At 41.8% G+C, this 23803-nt stretch overlaps 1 protein-coding gene across 1 annotated transcript; it reads right to left on the minus strand.

The window, feature by feature from the left end:
• Positions 1-2523: 2523 nt before the first annotated feature.
• On the minus strand, positions 2524-23781 carry LOC138945970 (uncharacterized). The gene is made up of 10 exons (XM_070317500.1): positions 23717-23781; positions 21221-22444; positions 19128-20000; positions 18220-18402; positions 16679-16903; positions 13021-13140; positions 11793-11962; positions 7610-9950; positions 5680-6327; positions 2524-4678 (listed from the first exon to the last, which is right to left on the minus strand). The coding sequence occupies exons 2-10, from the start codon at positions 22061-22063 to the stop codon at positions 4313-4315; spliced, it is 5769 nt and encodes a 1922-aa protein (XP_070173601.1). The 5' UTR covers positions 22064-22444; positions 23717-23781; the 3' UTR covers positions 2524-4312.
• Between the last annotated feature and the right edge of the window lie 22 nt (positions 23782-23803).

The following is a 23803-nucleotide window of genomic DNA, read 5'->3' on the forward strand; positions in this document are numbered from 1 at the left end:
GGTCCCGAGGGCTATCACTACATCCGGACTTCACTGTATTACCTTACTGGGAGAATGCAAGTTTCCAGTACAAAGGACTTAACATTTCTTACATACTGCTTGACTAAAATCTTTACAAATATTGACTATATTCTATACAAGAAACACTTAACAAGGGTAAAAGGATAAACAGAATCCGTTAGTCGCCTCTTACGACATGCTGGGGAGCATCAGGTAAATTCTTCCCCCTAACCCGCGGGGGGATTTTAAACTAGAATCAAAACAAAGCGCTTTGATGATCATTCAATGATTTGGTAAAACATGTTCTAGCTCAGTACAAACCAGGGGGTGAGGTTGGAGTGGGAGGGGGGGGGGGAATGGGGCTGTGGGTGTAGCAGAAAGGAGGGAATACTATGACTGATTGCACACAATTTAACAAATCTAGAAGAAGAAAAAAATGTATATGAAGATAAACTGCAATCAATGATGTACACAAAATGAAAATGCCACCATTATACTCAAATATTGAACAAAATCATATCATGAGATGTTAAAAAATATGTTCTTTACAAAAACCTCCATTAGAAACAACAAACAAATCATAGCATCAACATTGATCATCGAATATGAAAGTTTTTAAAAAATTATTAAAAGAAAGGAACAATTCACTAGCATGAAAAAGAGGCAAATGTACCCAAAATTGCAATTATAAAACAATTTAAACAAAAGTTTAATCAAATTTGGATCTGAACTTATTTACTTCAGAATTGTTTATCTCTGGTAACTGTCATTCCCAGCCGTATGTGCTCATAAGTCTCTGCAATAAACACAGGGATGGCCAAATCGTCCACCCGGTCGCCAGGGGCGAGTACAAATTCTGCCGGGCTAGAAGAAACCGCCTGGCAAATCGCCCGGCTGACTAGTGAAAATTCTGGTCAAATGCAACACTTCTGGTTGTTACATCAAGTTTCAAAGCAATATAAACAATGCAGATGCAGCAACTGTGGTATGTATTGGGCCAGCGAAATTTCTGGCGGGCTAGTCAATTTTTTGAAATTATTCGCCTGGCTGGCGAGTTTAAATTGTAAGAATTGGCCATCCCTGTAAACACTGTACAAATGTGCTGTATTAAATGAGTGATAAGATGTTTGGAGTGAAGGTGTGTGTATACTACGCTGTGATTTTCATGGGATGTAATCTTGTGTACGAGCCAAAAGACACATTTCTGTACGTTTCACATTCAGATAATAAAGTTGTACAGCTGAAACCCCCTTTTAAGACCTGCTTTTTTTCAGATATTCTGTTCATAACCTCTGTAAATTTACCTCCATTTTAAGACTCCCTCCTTTCTTTCTTTATTTGGTGTTTAACGTCGTTTTCAACCACGAAGGTTATATCGCGACGGGGAAAGGGGGGGAGATGGGATAGAGCCACTTGTTAATTGTTTCTTGTTCACAAAAGCACTAATCAAAAATTTGCCCCAGGGGCTTACTGGGAGAATGCAAGTTTCCAGTACAAAGGACTTAACATTTCTTACATACTGCTTACTCCCTCCTTTTTAAGACCTGATTTTATCAGATTTTTGGAGGTCTTAAAAGGGGGGTTCCAGTGTATTGAACGGAATTGGATTGCATTGATAGAGCAGTGGAAAGAAAAGTTTTTCCTGGGGAAAAAGGCCATTTATTTTCCAGGAGTACTGTATACAATCCATAGTTAACGGATCACACTCTGTTTAACTGAAATGTACAAAAAAAGCACACATGTATATAATACTTAGCACTGCTGAACAGATCAAAGTAGAAATACACTCATATTAATTGCATACATTTTCAAATAAAAAAAGTTCAAATAAAGCACACTAGTATATATAAGCATTGCTGAACAGATCAAAGTAGAAATACACTCACATTAATCGCATACATTTTTAAAATAAAAAATGTTCAAATAAAGCACACAAGAATATAATACTCAGCACTGCTGAACAGATCAAAGTAGAAATACATTCACATTAATTGTATACATATTAAAATAAAAAATGTAATTCAGATTTTAGTCTTCAGTCTTTGAAGAAATACATGCTTGCTGCAGACCTGTGCACACTCAAAACGCTCATCAGTAGTAAACAAACCAAATTTCAGTAGTTTTTGAGTCACTTGAGAAAAAGTGACTCTATGTAATCGGTCAGTGTTAGTCTGTCCGGCCGGCCGTCCGTCCGTCCGTCCGGCCGGCCGTCCGTCCGTCCGTCCGGCCGGCCGTCCGTAGACACCACCTTAACCAGGCATGAAAACTGAAAAAAAAAAAATACTGAAAAAAAAATTCGAAGGCGCATAGCGCCAAGTTTTGCAGGCGCGTAGCGCCAAGTTTCGCAGGCGCGAAGCGCCAAGACTTCTAGGGGGGTCCGGGGGCATGCTCCCCCGGAAAATTTTTTTTTCAAGGGTGCAATTTGGTGCAATCTGGGGCTATCTGAGCCTTAAAATTGGATTCAAACATGGCCCCAAAACTATTTTACTATAACTGTGACTAGGAGGGGGAAAAAAAAAAAAAAAAAAAAAAAAAAAAAATTAAAAAAAAAAAAAAAAAAAAGGAAAAATACGGAAATTAAAAAAAAAATACGGTTTATTTTTTTCAAAAATACGGAAAATACGGAAAATACGGAGAATTTTCATGCCTGCTTAACGTTGGACTTTTCTCGGAAACTATCAAAGCGATCCGGCTCATATTTTGTTTAGTCGTGACCTCCAATGACCTCTACACTTTAACGATGGTTTCTTTGACCTTTTTCAAGGTCACAGGTCAGCGTCAAAGGAAAAATTAGACATTTTATATCTTTGACAAAGTTCATCGGATGTGATTGAAACTTTGTAGGATTATTCTTTACATCAAAGTATTTACATCTGTAGCCTTTTACGAACGTTATCAGAAAAACAAGGGAGATAACTAGCCTTTTCTGTTCGGCAACACACAACTTAACGTTGGGCTTTTCTCGGAAACTATAAAAGTGACCGGGCTCAAATTTTATGTGAACGTGACTCCCAGTGACCTCTACACTTTGACGTCTGCTTTGGTGACCTTTGACCTTTTTCAAGGTCACAGGTATGTCTTGAAGGAAAAAAATTGAAATATCATATCTCTGAAACTATTCATCGGATTTGATTCAAACTTTATAGGATTATTCTTTACATCAAATTATTTACATCTGTATTGTGTTGTGAATAGCAATTTCTTCCTGTCCATCTGATGCCTCATATAATATTCAGAACTGCGAAAGTGACTCGATCGAGCGTTTGCTCTTCTTGTTAAAATGTTTCAGTAGTAAGCTGTAAGCGTATTGGTCTCCTTTGCGTGATTTTACGATCTCCAGGTTGTCTTGAGAATAACTGGACTTCCAGCACTGTTGTGCCGTTTTCTTCTTCTTTGGTGACAGAGCTGGTGTCTCCTCTTCACTATGTGAATCTCGCACTATTTTTTCTTTTCCATGTTTCACTTCAATCACAGATTGCCACGAAGACGCTGGACGAACTAAGTCTAAGAACAAAGACTCAATGCTGAGAACACGCGCGCTTCCAGTAAATCGAAAAACGTCTTTTCAGCGCAACGGCCAACTAATTGGTCAAAACATCTTAAAACAGAAAAAAAGTAAAAAAACATTTTTTGTTGAATAAAACATCGGAATTTCGGAATTTTAATTAAAAATCCGTAGCACCGTATTCTGCATTATAAAAATCGGAGAAATTACGGAGAAACCGTAGATGTGCACAGGTCTGTTGCTGCAAATGCTCACACACACACAACCTACTTTCGAAGGCAATGAGCAAACTCACCCCCAAGTTGTCTTCATCCTCTGAAGACAACTGGCTTGTTTGCACGGCAATAAGCAAGCACAACTTGAATTTCTGTCTTCACCTGTATGTTTTTCAAACAGCAAAAACCTTTACTGCTATCTCTTTGAAAATCACCAGTTATAGTTTATAGAACAAAAAAGGTCAGTGTTCAGTCTTCAAACAAATAGATGCTCCCTTTGTGTCAACATCCTTTGGGGTGAGCAGAAAGTTGCAAAACTGCAGATTCCATTTCTCAGTCTTGTAAAAATGCTTCACCAGGATCAAGAAAAAATCTATTAACACTCTGTGACTTGCATGGGGACAAAGCTTGTGTCGACACCAGTTGCAGGACTGAAGTTAAGTTCAGGGTCTTTTGAATGTGAAATTCTGTCCCCAACAGTATAAAGCAATTCACAGTCACATGGTCTTTTGAACATGAAATTCTGTTCCCAACATTAAAGCAATTGCTCTTTTGAACGTGAAATTCTCTCCACAATAGAAGCAATTCACAGTCACATGGGGACAAACTTTGTCTCCGACTCCTTGGGAAAGAGCAGGAAGTTGCGGAACTGCAGGTTCCAGTTCTCAGTCTTGTGGAAATGCTCCACCAGGTGGGTGAAAGTCCTGGGGAACATCTTGTAGCTGACGCCGTCGATGACCCCGAGCCCCCCGACGGCATTGATACTGTTGACGCACACCCAGGGTCTGTTGTTCAGCATTTCCATGCTGGCGCCATAGTGCCGGAAGAAGTGCAGGCTGAGGACATTAGGGACGCTGTAGAAAAAGATGTGCAGTCGTTGCGCCAGGGAGTAGATGTTGGGAATGCCGATGAGCTGCTTGGTGATCTCGCCCCAGTTGATGTACAGCTTGTCCTTCAGCTGAAACATTACAATGTGTTGTTGTTAATTTTTGTACTTTATTTCTGTGTGTGTGTGTGTGTGTGTGTGTGTGTGTGTGTGTGTGTGTGTGTGTGTGTGTGTGTGTGTGTGTGTATGTGTGTTTGTGTGTGTGTGTGTGAAAGGTTAATATGCAAACATATTGCTTTGGGTATCGTTTTTCTTTTTTTCTTATTATAAAATATAATTCCCACAAATACATGTAATTTTTCTTTTTTCTTTTTAAATAAAAGAGAAAATATTAGTTCTTTAAACACAGGGAGTCTTAAAATTATACCATGAAGAGAAAATCTGAGGAGGGGCTGGGGGTGGGGCCAGCAAATCTAACAAAGGGTAAAAAAACTAAAAAGGATGTTCAATTGTATCCTAATAAAAGTGACCACGCTACCTGTTAAAGCAACATTCCAGTGCTACCCCCCCCCCTCCCCCCAACCAGAATTACGGTGGAACCCCCATTTAAACCCTCCAATTTTGTTTTCTTCTTCTTCTGCGTTCGTGGGCTGAAACTCCCACGTACACTCGTGTTTTTTTGCACGAGTGGAATTTTACGTGTATGACTGTTTTTTACCCCGCCATTTAGGCAGCCATATGCCGTTTTCGGGGGAAGCATGCTGGGTATTTTCGTGTTTCTATAACCCACCGAACTCTGACATGGATAATAATAATAATGAAGTGTATTTATATTGCGCCTATCCCTCACAAAACACAAAAATATTTCGTGCGCACTTGGTCTTGTGCTTGCGTGTACACACGGGGGTGTTCGGACACCGAGGAGAGTCTGCACACAAAGTTGACTCTGAGAAAAATATCTCTCGCCGAACGTGGGGACGAACTCACGCTGACAGCAGCCAACTGGATACAAATCCAGCGCGCTACCGACTGAGCTACATCCCCGCCCAGACCATCCGATTTAAGACTTCTCCCTTTTTAAGACCTGATTTTTTCAGATGTTTTTAAGTCTTAAAAGAGGGGTTCCACTGTACCTTGAAGCAGCTGAAAGTGAATGGTTGTTGGTTCTCTACGATGCCGGTAGTAAGAGTCCCGGTGAGGATCAGTTCGTGAGTGTTGGCCTTGCAACCGATCCAGCCAGAGATGGCAGCGGGGTCCAGTTCCAGAAAACCCAAACCTGTCTTCAGACAGTGGTTCTTATCCTTGAAATGCTTGGGCAGCAAGGCGCCTTCAAAAACATTATAGGGCTGCGGGATTTTCTCCCCATCAGGCTGGGACCCCCCAACCTCCCTGACTGTTTTGCGCTTGACTATGTCCACTCCCCCCTGCACATTGGGGCTACAGACGAAGAAGGTGCTGCTTTTGGTGCTGGCTGCTTCACTGTGTTCAAAGTCAGTGGGCTTGTACTTTCGCAGGTACAGTGAGCAGGCATCGGCGGGGGCGGAGAAGCGGTCCGTGTAGCGATGTGATTTGATGTACTTGGCCCCCATGATGTTCATGTACTTGGCTCCGTCCTCCACCTGTTCTGTGGCAGTCACCACCCTTTCAAACAGCCTGGAGCGGTGCTGACGGCTATAGTCCTGGCTCTCTGTGAGGGGCGGCTGGGTGCCGGCCAGTCTCCTCTCCTCTACCCCCTTGAGCTGGTTCTGCCAGTGGAAGCTCTTGGCCCAGGCCTTCATCACCTGAATAAAAAAACAAGTCGCGTAACGCGAAAATACAACATTTAGTCAAGTAGCTGTCGAACTCACAGAATGAAACTGAACGCAATGCAACGCAGCAAGACCGTATACTCGTAGCATCGTCAGTCCACCGCTTACGGGATAGGCAGTGAAATTGACAAGAAGAGCGGGGTAGTAGTTGCGCTGGGAAGGATAGCACGCTTTTCTGTACCTCTCTTCATTTTAATCCAAACATATCATATCTATATGTTTTTGGAATCAGGAACCGACAAGGAATAAGATGAAAGTGTTTTTAAATTGATTTGGAAAATTTAATTCTGATAATAATTTTTATATATTTAATTTTCAGAGCTTGTTTTTAATCCGAATATAACATATTTATATGTTTTTGGAATCAGCAAATGATGGAGAATAAGATAAAGGTAAATGTGGATCGTTTAATAAAATTTTTTTTTTTTTTACAATTTTCAGATTTTTAATGACCAAAGTCATTAATTAATTTTTAAGCCACCACGCTGAAATGCAATACCGAAGTCCGGGCTTTGTCGAACATTACCCGACCAAAATTTCAACCAATTTGGTTGAAAAATGAGGGCGTGACAGTGCCGCCTCAACTTTCACGAAAAGCCGGATATGACGTCATCAAAGACATTTATCAAAAAAAAAGAAAAAAATGTCTGGGGATTTCATACCCAGGAACTCTCATGTCAAATTTCATAAAGATCGGTCCAGTAGTTTAGTCTGAATCGCTCTACACACACACACAGACACACACACACACGCACATACACCACGACCCTCGTCTCGATTCCCCCCTCTACGTTAAAACATTTAGTCAAAACTTGACTAAATGTAACAAGAAAGGTAAGTTGTTGGAACAGTTGTTATTGACAAAAAAATACGTTACAGTCACAAATATATCGACCCAACGGTCTTTTAAGTGCATAGACAAACAATAGGTACACAAAAACTTCATCACCTGAATAAAAAAACAAGAAAGGTAAGTTTGTTACAGTGGAACCTCCCCTTTTAAGACCTCCAAAAATCGGACAAAATCAGGTCTTAAAAAGGAGAGAGTCTTAAAATGGGGGTAAATTTACAGAGGTTATGGAATAGAAAGTCTAAGAAAACAGGGTCTTAAAAGGGAGGAAGTCTTAAATTGGGGGGTCTTAAAAAGGGGGTTCCACTGTATTGACAAAACAATATGTTACAGTCACAAATATATCGACCCAACAGTCTTTTAAGTCCACAGACAAATAATTAGTACACAAAAACTTCACATCACCTGGTCGAGATTCAGCGTCTGGCCGTTCTGCAGCACGTGGCGCGCAAGGGATGAAGGCTTGGGGCAGATGTGGCCAATACGGTGCAGGATGATGTCGCTCTGTCGAATCACGCGCCTCACAAGGCATTTCTTCTCGTAGGAAAAGAAGGACAGGAGCTCGGCACTGATCATGAAGGCGCGGGTATCGGTGAGGTGGATTCGGCCGGAGGCGAGAAAGGATGCTTCGGCGTACGTGGCCTTGACCAGCCAGTTAGCAGGGCCTTGGTGCGTGAGGGTGGATCTCTTCAAGTTCTGCCGCATCAGGCCCAGGTCCTGCAGCTGCCCGATATTCATGTACAGCGTGCCGCCGCTGGCGAAGGTGAAGAGAAAGTTGGTGCCGATGACCGCCTGCCCCACGTGTCTCAGGATGCTGAGGTTGCTGCGATTGCTGAAGCTGCTCTGCATGATGGAGTGAGGCTCTAACACGCTGCTCTTAGCGTCGTCCGGACACGAGCAGGAATGTTGGTAGTCCTCCAGTTTGAAGAACACTTCTTCACCATCATCGTCATCATCCTCTCCATCCTCGTCTTCCTCCTCTTCTACTTCCTCTTCTTGTTTGATTTCACTTTCAAGTTTTATCTGAGGGACACTGCCAGTCTCCTCCTCCTCTTGTTCAACACGTGTCACAATACCAGCATCAACTCTTTCCATTCTTGCAGGATCTTCCCTGCTGCCAGAAGCGTGACTGTAAGGCGTCTGGTCAGAAGCAGCAGTGACGGGCAGAGTGGACAAGTACTCGTCTGCTTCAGTCACCTCCTGCTTGATGCTGTGAAGGCCCAGCAGATCAGCATCCACCTCTTCAAGCTTCTCCTGCTTGATCTGACTGACCTCAATGTTGCCCAACACATCTTGTGACTCCTGAGGACACCCAAGGTTATGGCCAACATGGCCAAGGTCGTTTGTTGGGAGCACTGTACCAAAGCTTCCACCAGCATTTCCAAGGTCGTGCCCCGAATGCCAAAGGTTATGAGTCACCTGAGCCGGGTCAAGGCTGCCTTCCGCACATTCCTGGTCAGTAACGTCAGTTTCCGTGTTATTCTTCTCTTGCTTAATGCTTCTGTCTAAGGCAGGCAACGTGTCTTCATCCATCCCTTCTTCTGCTCTCTCTGCACTGCTGGTTTTGTTCCTGTGCATTTGCTTCACTTGTGCGGCTGGGTTTTCAGCTCTCTGTGAAGATTCCTGTAACGTTTGCTTCAGGTTTGAAAAATAATCTTCTGCCTGATGGTTCTGAGCTATCTCGTGACCTTGACAGTCTTGACCTTGAGTTTCTTCGTTTGAAATGTCATCCTCGCCCTCAGAACTGGACTCAACAAGGTCAATAACTTCCTGCTCCTTTTCTTTGACATCTTCTAAGACCTGCACATCATCTTCCTCTGTGCCACCTGTCCACTTTTCTTCATCGTCTTCCGTGCCGTCCTGGCTTCCAGTAGCTTTGCCTTCACTCCAGCTTTCATCCTGTTCCTCATCAGTTCTTTCCTCCTCCTCTTCCTCCTCTTCTTCCTCCTCCTCCACCTCATCTGACGACTCAGACTTCCAGTCTTCCCCTTCTTCGTCTGTGTGATCCAAAGACATGTCCATGATCTCCTCATTGTCGCTTTCTTCCTTTGGGGCGACCACAACCTCTTTTTCCTCTGACTCAAAGTCTTCGTACAACGTTGGCTCCAGTGGCTCATCCTCCGCAGGGCATTTGTGGGGCCAGTGTTTGATGTAGAACTTTGCGCTCGCAAAAGGTTTGAACTCGGGCTGAGACGTGCCAAGTTCAACGTACATCTTGCGAAGGTAAGCCAGATTGATCAGAAGAATGCGTTGTTTTTTGGCGGGGGGTAAACTTTCCATCTCGCCTCTGATCTTTAAACTGCTTCTGGTCACCCTGATTGTGGGTCCTGTTTTTGAATTAGTGACCTTGCTGTCCCTGCCCTCACGCATCTTCTCCTTTTGCGCTTTTTCGTTACTTCTGATGGAAAGCCTGGCTCGAGTGATCATAGCGTCCCTAGCAGCAGAATCCGGCATTCTCTTCCCTCCTTGGGACACGCAGACGATAACATCAGCGTTCGGCAACATGCTTTTCAAGAAGTTTAACTCAAGGCTCAACATGTAGCAAAAGTCAATTCCGGCTCGGGCCGAAGCCAGGAGATCCTCCAGATCCTTGTCGCCGCTAGGAGGTAGCAATTCCCTCTGGGAAAGTTCCTCCAGGCTTGCGAAGAATCCGTTGTTCCGTTTCCAGCAGTGAAGCGGCTCTTTTGTGTCCATGAACTCCATGCGAGTGATGTGGGAGAAAGCAGTCCGATTGAACTTCAGTGACCTGAAACACAAATAGAGAATACTACATGGCTTGCTGTGTTGTACCAGATTTACACGAGTTGTTTTTTTAAATATTGAACTGCGAGCGAAAGCGAGCTGTTCACTATTTGAAAAAGCAACGAGTGTAAATCTGGTATGACACAGCAAGCCATGTAGTATTCTGTTTATCCCCGAGTACGCTAGTACAAGGGTCCAGCAGACTTTAATTGTGTGTCTGTGTGTGTGTCTCGACTTAACAGCTTATTGCTGGGAAACTACTGGGCACAGTTCGTTCAAAAGTTGATACACTAACTTGATAATAGGTCCGATTGATCGTATTAAAACTTCATAATGTTACTTGGGACCTAAATGCGAAATAAACCACAACAAGAACGACTTGGCGGTGGGAGGAATTCGCGGTGCAACAGCCAGCCAGGCAGTCTGATAGAACGGTGCAAGGTCTTGGCAAACCAAGACTATGCCATACTCGTAGCAAAGCCGCCGAATGGTACCGTAAACCAAGAATAGTGACGTAAGAAAATAGAATGTCGTCTTTTGATTTGGAACGTGACGTGTTTTAGAATGGAGATGTGGTAGTGTGTGTGTGTGTGTGTGTGTGTGTGTGTGTGTGTGTGTTTGTCTGTGAGAGAGAGAGAGAGGGAGAGAGAGAAGGAGTGAGGGAGAGAGAGTGTGTGTGTTGTGTGTGTGTGTGTGTGTGTGTGTGTGTGTGTGTGTGTGTGTGTGTGTGTGTGAATGTCTGAAGAGTACTCGGGTCCAGCGCGAGCGTTTTTTATCCTACATACTGTACTTACGTGTATTTTACTGAAAATGTCTTGCAGACGAGGCAGCTAAATTGAAGACGCTTGTTTTGGAACCGCCTTCGATCTCTTTTTAAAGCCTCGTGCAATCTATTACGTCAAAGCAAAGAAACGTCACTCTGAAAGTGTGGCGTGACGTGTTAGTTCTAAAGATTCATCGAGGGTAATTAGCGAGCGCAATTTTTTTTTCTATAATGACGTTTGTCTCGGTGACTTTGGCATCATAAGCAGTGGAAAAACAGGTCCCTGCCAGACTTGCTTGACATGACCTCATTTACATGATATACACACGTGTGATTTGAACGATTATTATCTCACGGGTGTCTCTCACGTATGTAGGATAATACAATTTACTACAGTGGAACCCCCCTTTTAAGACCTCAAAACATCTGAGAAAATCAGGTCTTAAAAAGGAGGGAGTCTTAAAACGGAGGTAAATTTATAGAGTATGAACAGAAAATCTGAGAAAACACGGCTTTAAAAAGGAGGTAGTCTTAAATTGGGTGGTCTTAAATGGGGGGGGGGGTTCCACTGCATAGTCCAGTGCAACATATTAACATGTAACTGAAAGCAGAATACAGTACAGTACAATTTTTTAAAAACACATGACTAGGTGCATGACTGAACAAACTTTCCAATTCCTTAACCTGCACCTGTAACGTTGATCATACAGTTTTGAAAAAAATAGTTTAAGCAATGATATAAAATAATACAATTATAAGAATCGTTATTTAGAAAGGGGTCCTCTTTTTGCCAATCTTAACTACACTTAAACATACTTTGAGTAGGCTCTGCTAAAATTCTTTCCCATTGAAAACATGTGTTTTAACGATACAGTGGAACCCCACTTTAAGACTCCTTCCTTTTTAAGACCCTTAAAGGGGGGTTCTACTGTATCATTTTCGTAACACGTTTAGGTTTGATACAGAAACAGCATATATCTTTAGACTAACACATGTCCTCTTCGAAAGTGCATGAAAGACAAAGAATGCACATTCAACGCATGTATTTCTTCCGGTCTATGTGAGACATAAAGTACTGCCTACCTCTGTTTAACTTCAGGATTGAGCTCACAGGAGCAGAAAGGTTCTGCAATGTCTTGAAGTTGGAAAGTCTGGATCAACGATATCAGTGCGTCACGAAGAGATGGGGTTAGCCCGTGGTACTCTATGGACGTACCCGCCCCTCCATCGCACAGCCTTATCTGCTCGTGTCTCTGAAAAGCAAAAAATAAATAAATTAATTAAATAAATTAAAAAATAAATAATTAAAAAAAACCACTGCAGCTTTTGCATCACGGTCAACAAAAGAGTTTGCTTCAAAACAACAGAATCTGGAACAACAAAACAGGCTGCTTTATTATTACAACACTACACTTTCTCCAAAGACATAGTACAGCTGCCCAAATGGTAGGGTGACTGAAAGCGGTCGTACTGCTAAGCTTCCCATTTAGATGACAAAGTCACCTACTCTGTAACAAGTAGACCCGTGTGTGTTAAGCACAAAAACACTCAATATCCAACAACAAAGATAGCACTCAGCAAGCACAAGCACTCACTCCACACAGTAACAAATGAAACAAACAAGAAAGAAATAAACCCATACATACAACAAGGCATGTTTACGGCGGAAGAAAGCATGCATCAGACTAGCAATGTGTATCTTACTACATCTGATATGTTTCCTCTGTTTTTGGCTCACGTAAGTGTAGCCTATGCGATCGTAACTTTGTCTGTCTGTGCGTGCGTGCGTATGTGCGTGCGTGCGTGCGTGTGTATGTCTGTGGTAGAAACTCTAACATTTGAAGACGTCACATTACATTGACGTCACATTATGACGTAAGAGGGTTAGACGCCACGCGAAGAAAGTACTGAAAGTCTCGGTCATTATTATTTTGAGCGGGCCGAGACTAGTTGGCAGTCGTGTCCCTGTAAGTACGCTACATGCAGACAGACAGATCTAGATCTAGTGTCTCGCTTTCTTGCACAGTTTCACCTATGCGCTTTCTGTCTCTGTCTCTGTGTGTCTGTCTGTGTGTGTGTGTGTGTGTGTGTGTGTGTGTGTGTGTGTGTGTGTGTGTGTGTGTGTGTGTCTGTGTGTCTGTGTCTCTGTGTCTGTGTGTCTGTGTGTTACTGTTTGTCGATTTCTTACGTGAGCCTTGATGGCTTCGCCTCTTGTTGATATTGTGACTGATAATTGTGGATATCACAGCCACAAATCTAACGATAACTAATATTGTAATTTCTTACACTAGCAATCTACACCTTTCCATACCTGCCTGTTGCCAGTGGATCCCAGGTGTACGCGGGTGAGCGTCTTGACCACTTTCCCAACACAGTCATTGCAGTTGGGTAGACGCTTCTTGGGCAAGTTGCTGCCTGTTGGGGGTGTCACCTGTATGAGTGAAGAAACATTTGATTCAACAGTCAGGAGTGAAACATCAGGGATAGCCAAATCGTCTGCCCGATAGCCAGGGGCGAGTAAAAAATCTGTCGGGCTAGTAGAAACCGCCTGGCAACTCGCCCGGCCGGCCAGTGAACATTCTGGTCCAATGCAACACTTTTGGTTGTAATATCAAGTTTCAAAGCCATTTAAACACTGCAGATGCAGCAATTGTGGTACGTATCGGGCCTGCGAAATTTCTGGCGGGCTAGTAACTTTCTTGAATTTACTCACCCGGTTGGCGAGTTAACATTTTGAGATTTGGTCATCCCTGAACATACAACTGAAACATACAGTTTAATCAAGGGAAATAATTTGTGAACACTTTGGTACGGCGAACACTTCTTTGGCACAGAGGGCACTCGCTTGTGTGAACAGAAAAATGCATACATTTTAATTTTTAATGAATTAGCTGAAAGTCTGAAATGACTGAAACTGAAAGTGAAACATACAAATCATACAAGTGGCATCAATTTCTGAACTCAGGGACTGCTGTGAAGAAAATGATTGATCATCATCAATCCAGTGGAACCACCAAAAAACTCCATCCTTGCTTTCAAATACAGTGGAACCCCCCTTTTAAGACCCCCCAATTTAAAGCTCCCTCCTTTTTAAGACCTTGTTCTCTCAGACTTTTTGTTCATAACATCTGTAAAATTACACCCATTTTAAGACTCCCTTCTTTTTACATTTAGTCAAGTTTTGACTAAATGTTTTAACATAGAGGGGGAATCGAGACGAGGGTCGTGGTGTGTGTGTGTGTGTGTGTGTGTGTGTGTGTGTGTGTGTGTGTGTGTGTGTGTGTGTGTGTGTGTCTGTGCGTGTGTGTGTAGAGCGATTCAGACTAAACTACTGGACCGATCTTTATGAAATTTTACATGAGAGTTCCTGGGTATGAAATCCCCAGATGATTTTTTCATTTTTTCGATAAATGTCTTTTATGACGTCATATCCGGCTTTTTGTAAAAGTTGAGGCCTTCACACCTTCATTTTTCAATCAAATTGATTGAAATTTTGGCCAAGCAATCTTCGACGAAGGCCGGACTTCGGTATTGCATTTCAGCATGGAGGCTTAAAAATTAATCAATGACTTTGGTCATTAAAAATCTGAAAATTGTAATTAACATTCTTTTTTTATAAAACGATCCAAAATTACTTTTATTTTATTCTTCATCATGTTCTGATTCCAAAAAAATATAAATATGTTATATTCGGATTAAAAACAAGCTCTGAAAATTAAAAATATAAAAATTATGATTAAAATTAAATTTCCGAAATCGTTTTAAAAACAATTTCATCTTATTCCTTGTCGGTTCCTGATTCCAAAAACATATAGATATGATATGTTTGGATTAAAAACACGCTCAGAAAGTTAAAACGAAGAGAGGTACAGTAAAGCGTGCTATGCAGCACAGCGCAACCGCTACCGCGCAGAACAGGCTCGTCACTTTCACTGCCTTTTGCACTAGCGGCGGACTACGGTCATTGTGAAAAAATGTAGTGCGTTCAGTTTCATTCTGTGAGTTCCACAGCTTGACTAAATGTAGTAATTTCGCCTTACGCGACTTGTTAAGACCTGATTTTCTCAGATTTGTCGAGGTCTTACAAGGGGGTTTCCATTGTATAAAATTTCTGTTCAACAACATATGATTAGCATTGCCACATCGCCCAGAGTCAACTGAGGACACAGTGAAAAGGCACTTTTTTTTCACTTTGAGTGAAAAATAATTGGCATAATTGATGTTTGTGAGTCACATACTATGTATCAAATAAAAAAGGAATCAATAAAGAAATGATTCAAAAACAAAGTTTACTGTATGAAATTAATAAAAGATGTGTTTTGGAATATTTTGAGTGTGAAAGTGCGTGTTCGTCTTCACTGCCTCTCGCGGCCATTTTCGCGTCGCTCTTAGCAGACGACCAGTTCATTTCAAACTGTTCGGAATACCGTAATTTTCATTGGAGGGCTGTGATATTTTGCAACCAATCAGAGAAAGCCTTACATCTTTCCCATACAAAACAAGAAGAGCAAACGCTCGATCGAGTCACTTTCGCAGTTCTGAATATTATATGAGGCATCAGATGGACAGGAAGAAATTGCTATTCACAACACAATGAGTCACGTTCACATAAAATTTGAGCCCGGTCACTTTTATAGTTTCCGAGAAAAGCCCAACGTTAAGTTGTGTGTTGCCGAACAGAAAAGGCTAGTTATCTCCCTTGTTTTTCTGATAACGTTCGTAAAAGGCTACAGATGTAAATACTTTGATGTAAAGAATAATCCTACAAAGTTTCAATCACATCCGATGAACTTTGTCAAAGATATAAAATGTCTAATTTTTCCTTTGACGCTGACCTGTGACCTTGAAAAAGGTCAAAGGTCAACGAAACCATCGTTAAAGTGTAGAGGTCATTGGAGGTCACGACTAAACAAAATATGAGCCCGATCGCTTTGATAGTTTCCGAGAAAAGTCCAACGTTAAGGTGGTGTCTACGGACGGCCGGCCGGATGGCCGGCCGGCCGGACGGCCGGCCGGCCGGACAGACTAACACTGACCGATTACATAGAGTCACTTTTTCTCAAGTGACTCAAAAACGCGAACCACCGGAAGCTACATCTCCGTCAGCATGTCGGTGAATATTACTCGTGTGAGTTTCACTAAAATTTGGTCTGAAAACTTCCATCGGCATACACGGTTAAAATGCAGTTTATAAAACATTAACTTCCGTTTCATTTAAGCCAAAAATCAAAAGAATCGAGCGAGAAATGACTTATTCCCAATGATTATGCTGCGCAAAACTGGACCCGAAAAATGCGAAACTCGGTCGATCAAAAGCCTGAAGAGGTTGCGATCTCGGCTCGCTCAAAGCAAAGTGATTTCGAACTAAAATGACCATATGAACTACTGCACCAATTTAAAAAAAACAAATTGCTATGTGCTTAGAATGTTAATCTCTTTAAAATGGTGTGTTTCTTGTCATTCAACCATTAATTTCAAAATGTCATGTGTCATTGCTAATATGATTAACCCTGTTGAAAAGCTCGCTCCAATTTATTAAGACCTTATAGTTTTAGCTGTTTAAAAAGGAGAGCAAAAGTGCATCTTCTTCTTCTTCTGCGTTTATGGGCTGAATCTCCCAACCCATGTACATCGTGTATACGAGTGTATTTTTACGCTATTTAGGCAGCCATACGCCACTTTCGGAGGAAGCATGCTAAAAACTAAAGGGGGGAGTTTACGTCCTCTCAGAAACTATTTCTTTTTGGGACAAAGGAAGCATGCTGGGTATTTTAGTGTTTTTATAACCCACCGAACTCTGACATGGATTACAGGATCTTTTCCGTGCCCACTTGGTCTTGTGCTTGCGTGTACACACAAAGGGGGATAAGGCACTAGCAGGTCTGCACAAAAGTTGACCTGTGAGATCAAAAAAATCTCCACCCTGAACCCACCGGGCGGCAGCGGCCGGGATTAAAAGTGTATCTAACCTGCAGGGTCCAAGCGCAGTGATGGCCCAGTTTCTGGGTGTAGAAGAGGGAGTTGGCATAAGGGAACCAGCGCCCGCTCTGCCAGCCGACTACCATTGAGCAGCTCAGCATCTTGTACATGGAGTGCAGGCCGAAAGGGGTGATCATCACCTTGGTCCAGGCGGGCGAAACCTTCCTCACGTAGCTGTCCACGTACAGCTGCTCCAGAAAACTTGGTCGGCGCATCTGTTCAAAGAACAAGTGAAAGTGCTTCTTCCTTCACAGAACAAAACAAGTCGCGTAAGGCGAAAATATAACATTTAGTCAAGTAGCTGTCGAAATCACAGAATGAAACTGAACGCAATGCAACGCAGCAAGACCGTATACTCGTAGCATCGTCAGTCCACCGCTCATGGCAAAGGCAGTGAAATTGACAAGAAGAGCCGGGTAGTAGTTGCGCTGCATAGCACGCTTTTCTGTACCTCTCTTCGTTTTAACTTTCTGAGCGTGTTTTCAATCCAAACATATCATATCTATATGTTTTTGGAATCTGGAACCGACAAGGAATAAGATGAAAGTGTTTTTAAATTGATTTCGAAAATTTAATTTTGATCATAATTTTTATATTTTTAATTTTCAGAGCTTGTTTTTAATCCAAATATAACATATGTATATGTTTTTGGAATCAGAAAATGATGGAAAATAAGATGAACGTAAATTTGGATCGTTTTAAAAAAAAAATATTTTTTTTTACAATTTTCAGATTTTTAATGACCAAAGTCATTAATTAATTTTTAAGCCACCAAGCTGAAATGCAATACCGAAGTCCGGGCTTCGTCGGAGATTACTTGACCAAAATTTCAACCAATTTGGTTGAAAAATGAGAGCGTGACAGTGCCGCCTCAACTTTCACGAAAAGCCGGATATGACGTCATCAAAGACATTTATCAAAAAAATGAAAAAAACGTCTGAGGATATCATACCCAGGAACTCTCATGTGAAATTTCATAAAGATCGGTCCAGTAGTTTAGTCTGAATCGCTCTACACACACACACAGACAGACACACACACACACACATACACCACGACCCTCGTCTCGATTCCCCCCTCTGTTAAAACATTTAGTTAAAACTTGACTAAATGTAAAAAGAGAGTGCTTCTATCTTCACAGAACAGAAAATGCAAAAACGCCGACAACGACACAGTGATAAATAAGCTGCACTGTGAATGATTTTAAAATGAAAAGCAGACACTGGACACCAAATTTCTTCCTTCCGAAAACATACGCACTCAAGAAACAGATCTCTTTAAAACTTAAAGTGCATAAAAAAACCAGCGGAGTAATCTTTGGAGAAAAAAACCCACAGTATCCGTAGAACCCCCCATTTAAGACTCCATCCATTTCATTTAAGGCCAGGTTTTCTCCATTTTTTCTTCAGAACCTATGTCTATTTACCCCCATTTTAAGACCCCCTCCTTTTCAAGACACGATTATTAAGAAAATATTTTTTGTGAGGTCTTAAAAAGGGATGGAGGGGGGTGGGGGGGAGATATGCAGTACCTCTTTGGTGATGAGTTTCCATTCAGATCTACTGAAGAGATAGTTTTTCTCTGCTGTGAAAATGGGCAGCATTTTTTTGGATTCGACTTCAGCCAGGTACACGTACAGCTTGCCGCTCTTAGCGAAGCTGAACAGGGGTATCTTCATGAAGTGTAGCAACCCCAGGCCGGCCATCTGAACTGACTGGAAAAAATGCAAAGGAAATGTTCGCATTTAAAGATGATAGTAGCAAAAACTGACATAGTATGAATTCATAAGTTGATGAATTCACATTCATACCCTACTGATAATGACGGCAAGTAAACTAAACATTTCACCCCTTTTAAATAAATCATGTCAAAAAACAACAACTGACTGGAAAAAATGCAAAGGAAATGTTTGCATTTAGAGATGATGGGAGCACAAACTGACAATATGAATTCATAAGTTCATGAAATCATACCCTACAAATAATGACGGCAAGTAAACTAAACATGTCACTCCTTTTAAATAAATCAGGTACAAAAAAAAACAACAGATAACTGCACCAAAAATGTCACCAGGAAAACTGGCAATTGAGAAAGTACATAAATGATAAAAGCGACAATTATGAGCAAAATACATACAGTGGAACCTCCCTTTTAAGACCCCCCCCCCCCCCCCCAATTTAAGACTTCCTCCCTTTTAAGACCTCAGGTTATTGCATTTTTTCTTTCATAACTGCTGTAAATTTACCCCCATTTTAAGACTCCCTCCTTTTCTCAGTTTTTGGAGGTTTCTTCTTCTCGTTTGGTTTAAAAAAAAAAAAAAGTCCATGGCCGAAATCGGAGGTGCAGGACCCATGCAGTGCCTAACTGCTGCCCCGCGTATTAAACGCTTTTGGAGGTCTTTAAAGTGGGGTTCCACTGTATTACAAATATCCCACTTACAGAGTCAAGGCTTTGCCCTGGCTTATGGACCTCCCTCCAGGCTCCTGCCTCTTCCAATTCAAAGGCCGACTGTTCTTCGCACAGGCACCCTTTGTAAATTACATCCTTTATGTCCAACGCCTCTTTCATGTTGTGCCTCACTTTCAGGCTAGCTTTCTCCCCCGCTTCCTCCCCCTCTCCACGTTTCGCAACTTTCCGCCACAGTTTACGCAGTATGTTTGGATGACAACTATAGCTCTCCTTTCTTGATGTAAAGGGACAGTTGGAAGATGCGCCTTCTGCTTCGCCATCTTCAGCTGGTTCCTCAACCGGCGTGTCTGGTTTCTTCGCCCATTTCCTGGATTTTCGGTCCTTTGCCTCCCCTCTCCTGCGTATTAATATTGCCTTCATCTTTTTCTCCGTTGCCTCTTGTTTTTTGTCTGTTGCTGCTTGCTTTTTGTCTGTTGGCTTTTTGTTGTTGTCTGTAGCCTCTTGTTTTTCATCTGAAGCCTCTTGTTTTTCGTCTGTTGCCTCCTGTTTTTCATCTGTTGCTTCTTGCGTTTCGTCTGTCCCCTCTTGTGTCTTATTGGTGGTTTTGCCCTTAAAGTGATTGGGCATCCACTTGGAGCGGATGTCACCGGTAGGTTCCAAAGAGACGAGATTTTTGGGCATCTTGGCCGCAGCCAATGGTCGTTCACTCGGTGTCCATATCCCCTTGTCCCTTATTTGGCCTCTTTGTGGTATAACCTTTTTTGCCTGTCGTCTTTTGAATCCGCTGGAGTCCTCCTCCGCGATGTCCATGTAGATTTCTGTGTTGTTGCTCGCTTTGAGTTTGGCAGGATTGAATCCTTTCGACTCCAGGAACTGAATTACCTGGTCTGTAGGGATCCTCACCTGCACAGCAAAGAATATTTAATTGTTCAGTATTCTCCAGGAATCCGCCTTAATGTTCTGGTAAAAAACAAACACACATGTTCTCTGTCAGACCCAAACATGCGTAAAGAGTCAATCAGATAGATCAAAACACATCGACTTTGGGGCAAACTAATACATGTATACATGGGGCAAACTAATACATGTATACATACATGTATCAAACTGATATCAAAACTGAAATATGTATTACTGAGCACTTTGCGGTATCTAGTGACATATTACCAATTACGTACTGATTTGAATTAAGCTGCTAGGCAAAAGCAAGCAGTCGATATATTTTGCATGATGAAGACTGATAACCGATGATACTGTAGTTCCACAATACCTCCTCAAACAGCAGTCCTATACATCCTTTTACTTCTTCTTCTTCTTCGTTCATGGGCGTAGACTCCCATGTTCACTCATGATTTTAGCACGAGTGGATTTTTACGTGTATGATCGTTTTACCCCGAGCCATTCAGGCAGCATACACCGATTTCGGGAGGCATGCTGGGTATTTTCGTGTTTCTATAACCAACCGAACTCTGACATGGATTACAGGATCTTTTCCGTGCGCACTTGGTCTTGTGCTTGCGTGTACACACGAAGGGGGTTAAGTCACTAGCAAGTCTGCACATAAGTTGACCTGGGAGATCGGAAAAATCTTCACTCTTAAGCCACCAGGCGGCAGCGACCGGGATTCGAACTCGACCTCCCGATTAGGAGGCCAATGTGTTACCACCATGCCACTGCGCCCGTCTACATCCCTTTAGTACTTTACTGTTACTGTTACATAAATCCTTCACTGAAAAATCCTAGACACACATCCTCCTCAAATACACACACTAAAACATGTCTCAAAAACAGACAATTCTTGAAGAAAAGCAACTCTTGTTTGATTAATAAAAGAGGACAAGTTGCCCCCCTTTGAAACAGTACGGCAAACATACGTTGCTGATCAGTGAAGGCAAGCGTTCATGACATAATATAGTGAGCTCAGTATGTTAGTTACTACGATGCTCAAATTATGCTCAGTGTAGCTTAATTACTGTACGCCGTGATTATTTCCTGCATTGACAAGTGGCCGTGTGTACTTGCATCAGTTTCAAAAGAGCGCAAATCTTTCACAATCACATGCGATAAAAATCATGCAAGATTTATTTTGACACAGAATTTGTTTATCATTACAAAATCCTCACCTGATCTTGCTGAACTCCCATAGTTGACACATAACCTACATTCATTATCTTATGTGAATCCTTGCTCACAGAAGCTGGCTGCTTATGTCCTGAAGGAACGTAGCCAGAAAACCCCTTGGAATCATACTCCAGAAGAAGGGCTTTCTTCTTCAAGGCATCCGCTGTTTCGGGCTGTGTTTGAGACAGGTCTTGTGTATGTGTATTATCAGCTGGAATGGCACCATCTGCCTTTGCAAGAGTAGTAGGTGTGACCGGGTAAAATGTTGCCAGTTGTCCTGTGGCTTTGATCAAACACACAGGGTATGGATTTGCAGTTGCATTTGTTTCTCCATCCGTTTTTTTGGCGACTTTTGCCGAGTTTGTATCGGCGTTGTCTTCCTCGTGACTTCGTTTCCCTATCCCTACAGAAGTGCCGTTCTCGTCTGAAGGTGCCGGGCCCTGCACAAAGTTCTGTTCAAAGAACACTGGCTCTGTTTTAACATCTAGTAATCCTGTGCTTCCCCGACTCCTTCTATCAACATGGCCAGAGCTTGTGGATGGCTCACCTGGGTTATCTGGTTCTTCTTCTAGCCTTTGCTTCTGCTGGACTTTTCCAGTTCCATGTCTACCAGTTATCTTTTGGCTGGAAGGAGTGAGACTGCCTCGCGAGATCCGATTTGAAGAGTCCAGTCCAGGCGGATATGACTTTGCTGGTACTTCCCACAAAACTTGCCAGTTACCCGCCAAGTTTTCTTCAGCATCTTCAGGTTCTTGCTTTACCTCAGCGTCTCTAGTTCCTGGTGCTTCATTTTCAGAACTGTTGTCTTCAAGTTCTTGTTTAATCTTTACCCCTGGTTCAGCCATCTTCAGGTTAGAATCTTCTCACTGCTTCTGATCACAGATTTGTTTTCATAAAGTCATTGACACTGGCTTCTTTCTTGATGGATGTGTTTTAGTGTGTTTGACACAACCTCTTATCCAACCACATTTCATTTGATCCTTCAAGACAGGCGGAGCTTCATTATGAATACATTTTCATTCTCTTGAATTCTCTATTCAAGTCAATAATCATTCCTACAAACCACTTGAAAATATGTAATGCCAAGCCATGAGTCAGCCGAGTTGACATTTTATTAAGTGTGTGTTTCTCTTGCTGTATTTTGTGAGTCCCGCTCAACATACTGATGAAGCCATGGTCAGTTTACAATCATGTACCATCTTGCAAACTGCAGGACCCCCTGACAGCTGAAAAAGAAAGAAAAAAAAACATAATAAATCCAGAGAGTCTTTAAAAAACGTTTCCAGTTTTCTTTCGTTCATTTTACCATCTCTCTAAATGAGACAATACTGCACAGATGAAGTGGTAGCTAGTAAGCTGGAATTAAATCAATGGTGAATAAATTAATCCAGTAACTAAACATAAGTCGTTCGCTTATTGTTGTTTCTTCTGTTGTTTATACTTTCTAAAAAGTATTTTTAAAATGTCGCCCGTTTTTTTCATTTTGTTTATTTCACTATCTCTCTAAATGAGACCATACTGTACAGATGAAGTGGTAGTATGCTAGAATGGAATCAATGGTGAATAAATTAATTCAGTACCTAAACTGGTAAAGTCATAATCACAAGTTTATTAGTTCTTGTTTCTTCTGTTGTTTACTTTGTCCTATGGTGAAATGCAACGTTAACCATGCTTAAATTAACAATCCTATTGACCTAGCAAACCTGTACTTGCAATAAGAATTTACCATTATAGTCAGCAATCTATATCCAGTATTATATGTAGGAAGTGTGGATTTATAAACTTAATTTACAGCAAAATAAAATTGAGACACACACACACACTTTATTTTGATGTAAAGTTTATAAATCCAGTGTCCTTTCCTACAAGACTCAGGATCTCTCTCTCTCTCTCTCTCTCTCTCTCTCTCACTCACAGAGAGAGAGAAAGAGAGAGATTAGGATGAGAGAGAGATTAGGATGAGAGAAAGAGAGCGAGAGAGACTCAGAGAGAATAACTTATAAGGGCTCCACTAATACTATGCAATATAGCATTAACTTTGTAACTGCAATAAATACCCACAATCCAAATGTGTCAGGGGGTGGGAGGATGCACATGTATGTTTCATTGTATGACAAAAATCAAGGACTGCAACTATTACTATTAAACTAGTATACAACTGAAGCTGACTGCAGCAAAAGTTTCTCGAACTCTTTCTGGCCATTTCGGGAACACACGCCGTCAGCGTGAGCGCATGCACAAAACACAATATCAACGACAGTGTGAGAAACACAAGCATACAGGAACAAAACACTAAACAGGAACACCAACTTACAAAATGCAACAAACTACAAAGTCAATGTTTGACATGTGGCGCGTAGCCACTGAATCAAAACACAACTAAGTTTTTGCTTTGTAAGTTACAAAAAAAGGACAGAAATGTGAAAGCTAATACAAGCCTTTAAGAGTCATATTCGAAAAGTTAGAAATCCATAAAAAGCCAAAAGCAACAAAAATACCAGCTTTCAATAGCACAATCGATTCGGTGTTATCGGAAGTGCCCCTGCCCCTGCCGCAAAATTACCTTCTCTTGTTGGAGTTGCTTC

The sequence above is a fragment of the Littorina saxatilis genome, linkage group LG13, assembly GCF_037325665.1.
Source record: "Littorina saxatilis isolate snail1 linkage group LG13, US_GU_Lsax_2.0, whole genome shotgun sequence".
In the NCBI taxonomy this organism is placed as follows: Eukaryota; Metazoa; Mollusca; class Gastropoda; order Littorinimorpha; family Littorinidae; genus Littorina; species Littorina saxatilis.

What these genes read in the sequence shown, in the direction of transcription:
- LOC138945970 (XM_070317500.1), bottom strand. Translation starts at nt 22,063, where the DNA reads ATGGCTGAACCAGGGGTAAAGATTAAACAAGAACTTGAAGACAACAGT. An exon ending in ACTGCGCTTGGACCCTGCAG is followed by an intron (nt 13,141 to 16,678) that starts GTTAGATACACT and finishes TCACTCATACAG; the next exon opens with GTGACACCCCCAACAGGCAG. An exon ending in AATCCTGAAGTTAAACAGAG is followed by an intron (nt 9,951 to 11,792) that starts GTAGGCAGTACT and finishes TTTGTGTTTCAG; the next exon opens with GTCACTGAAGTTCAATCGGA.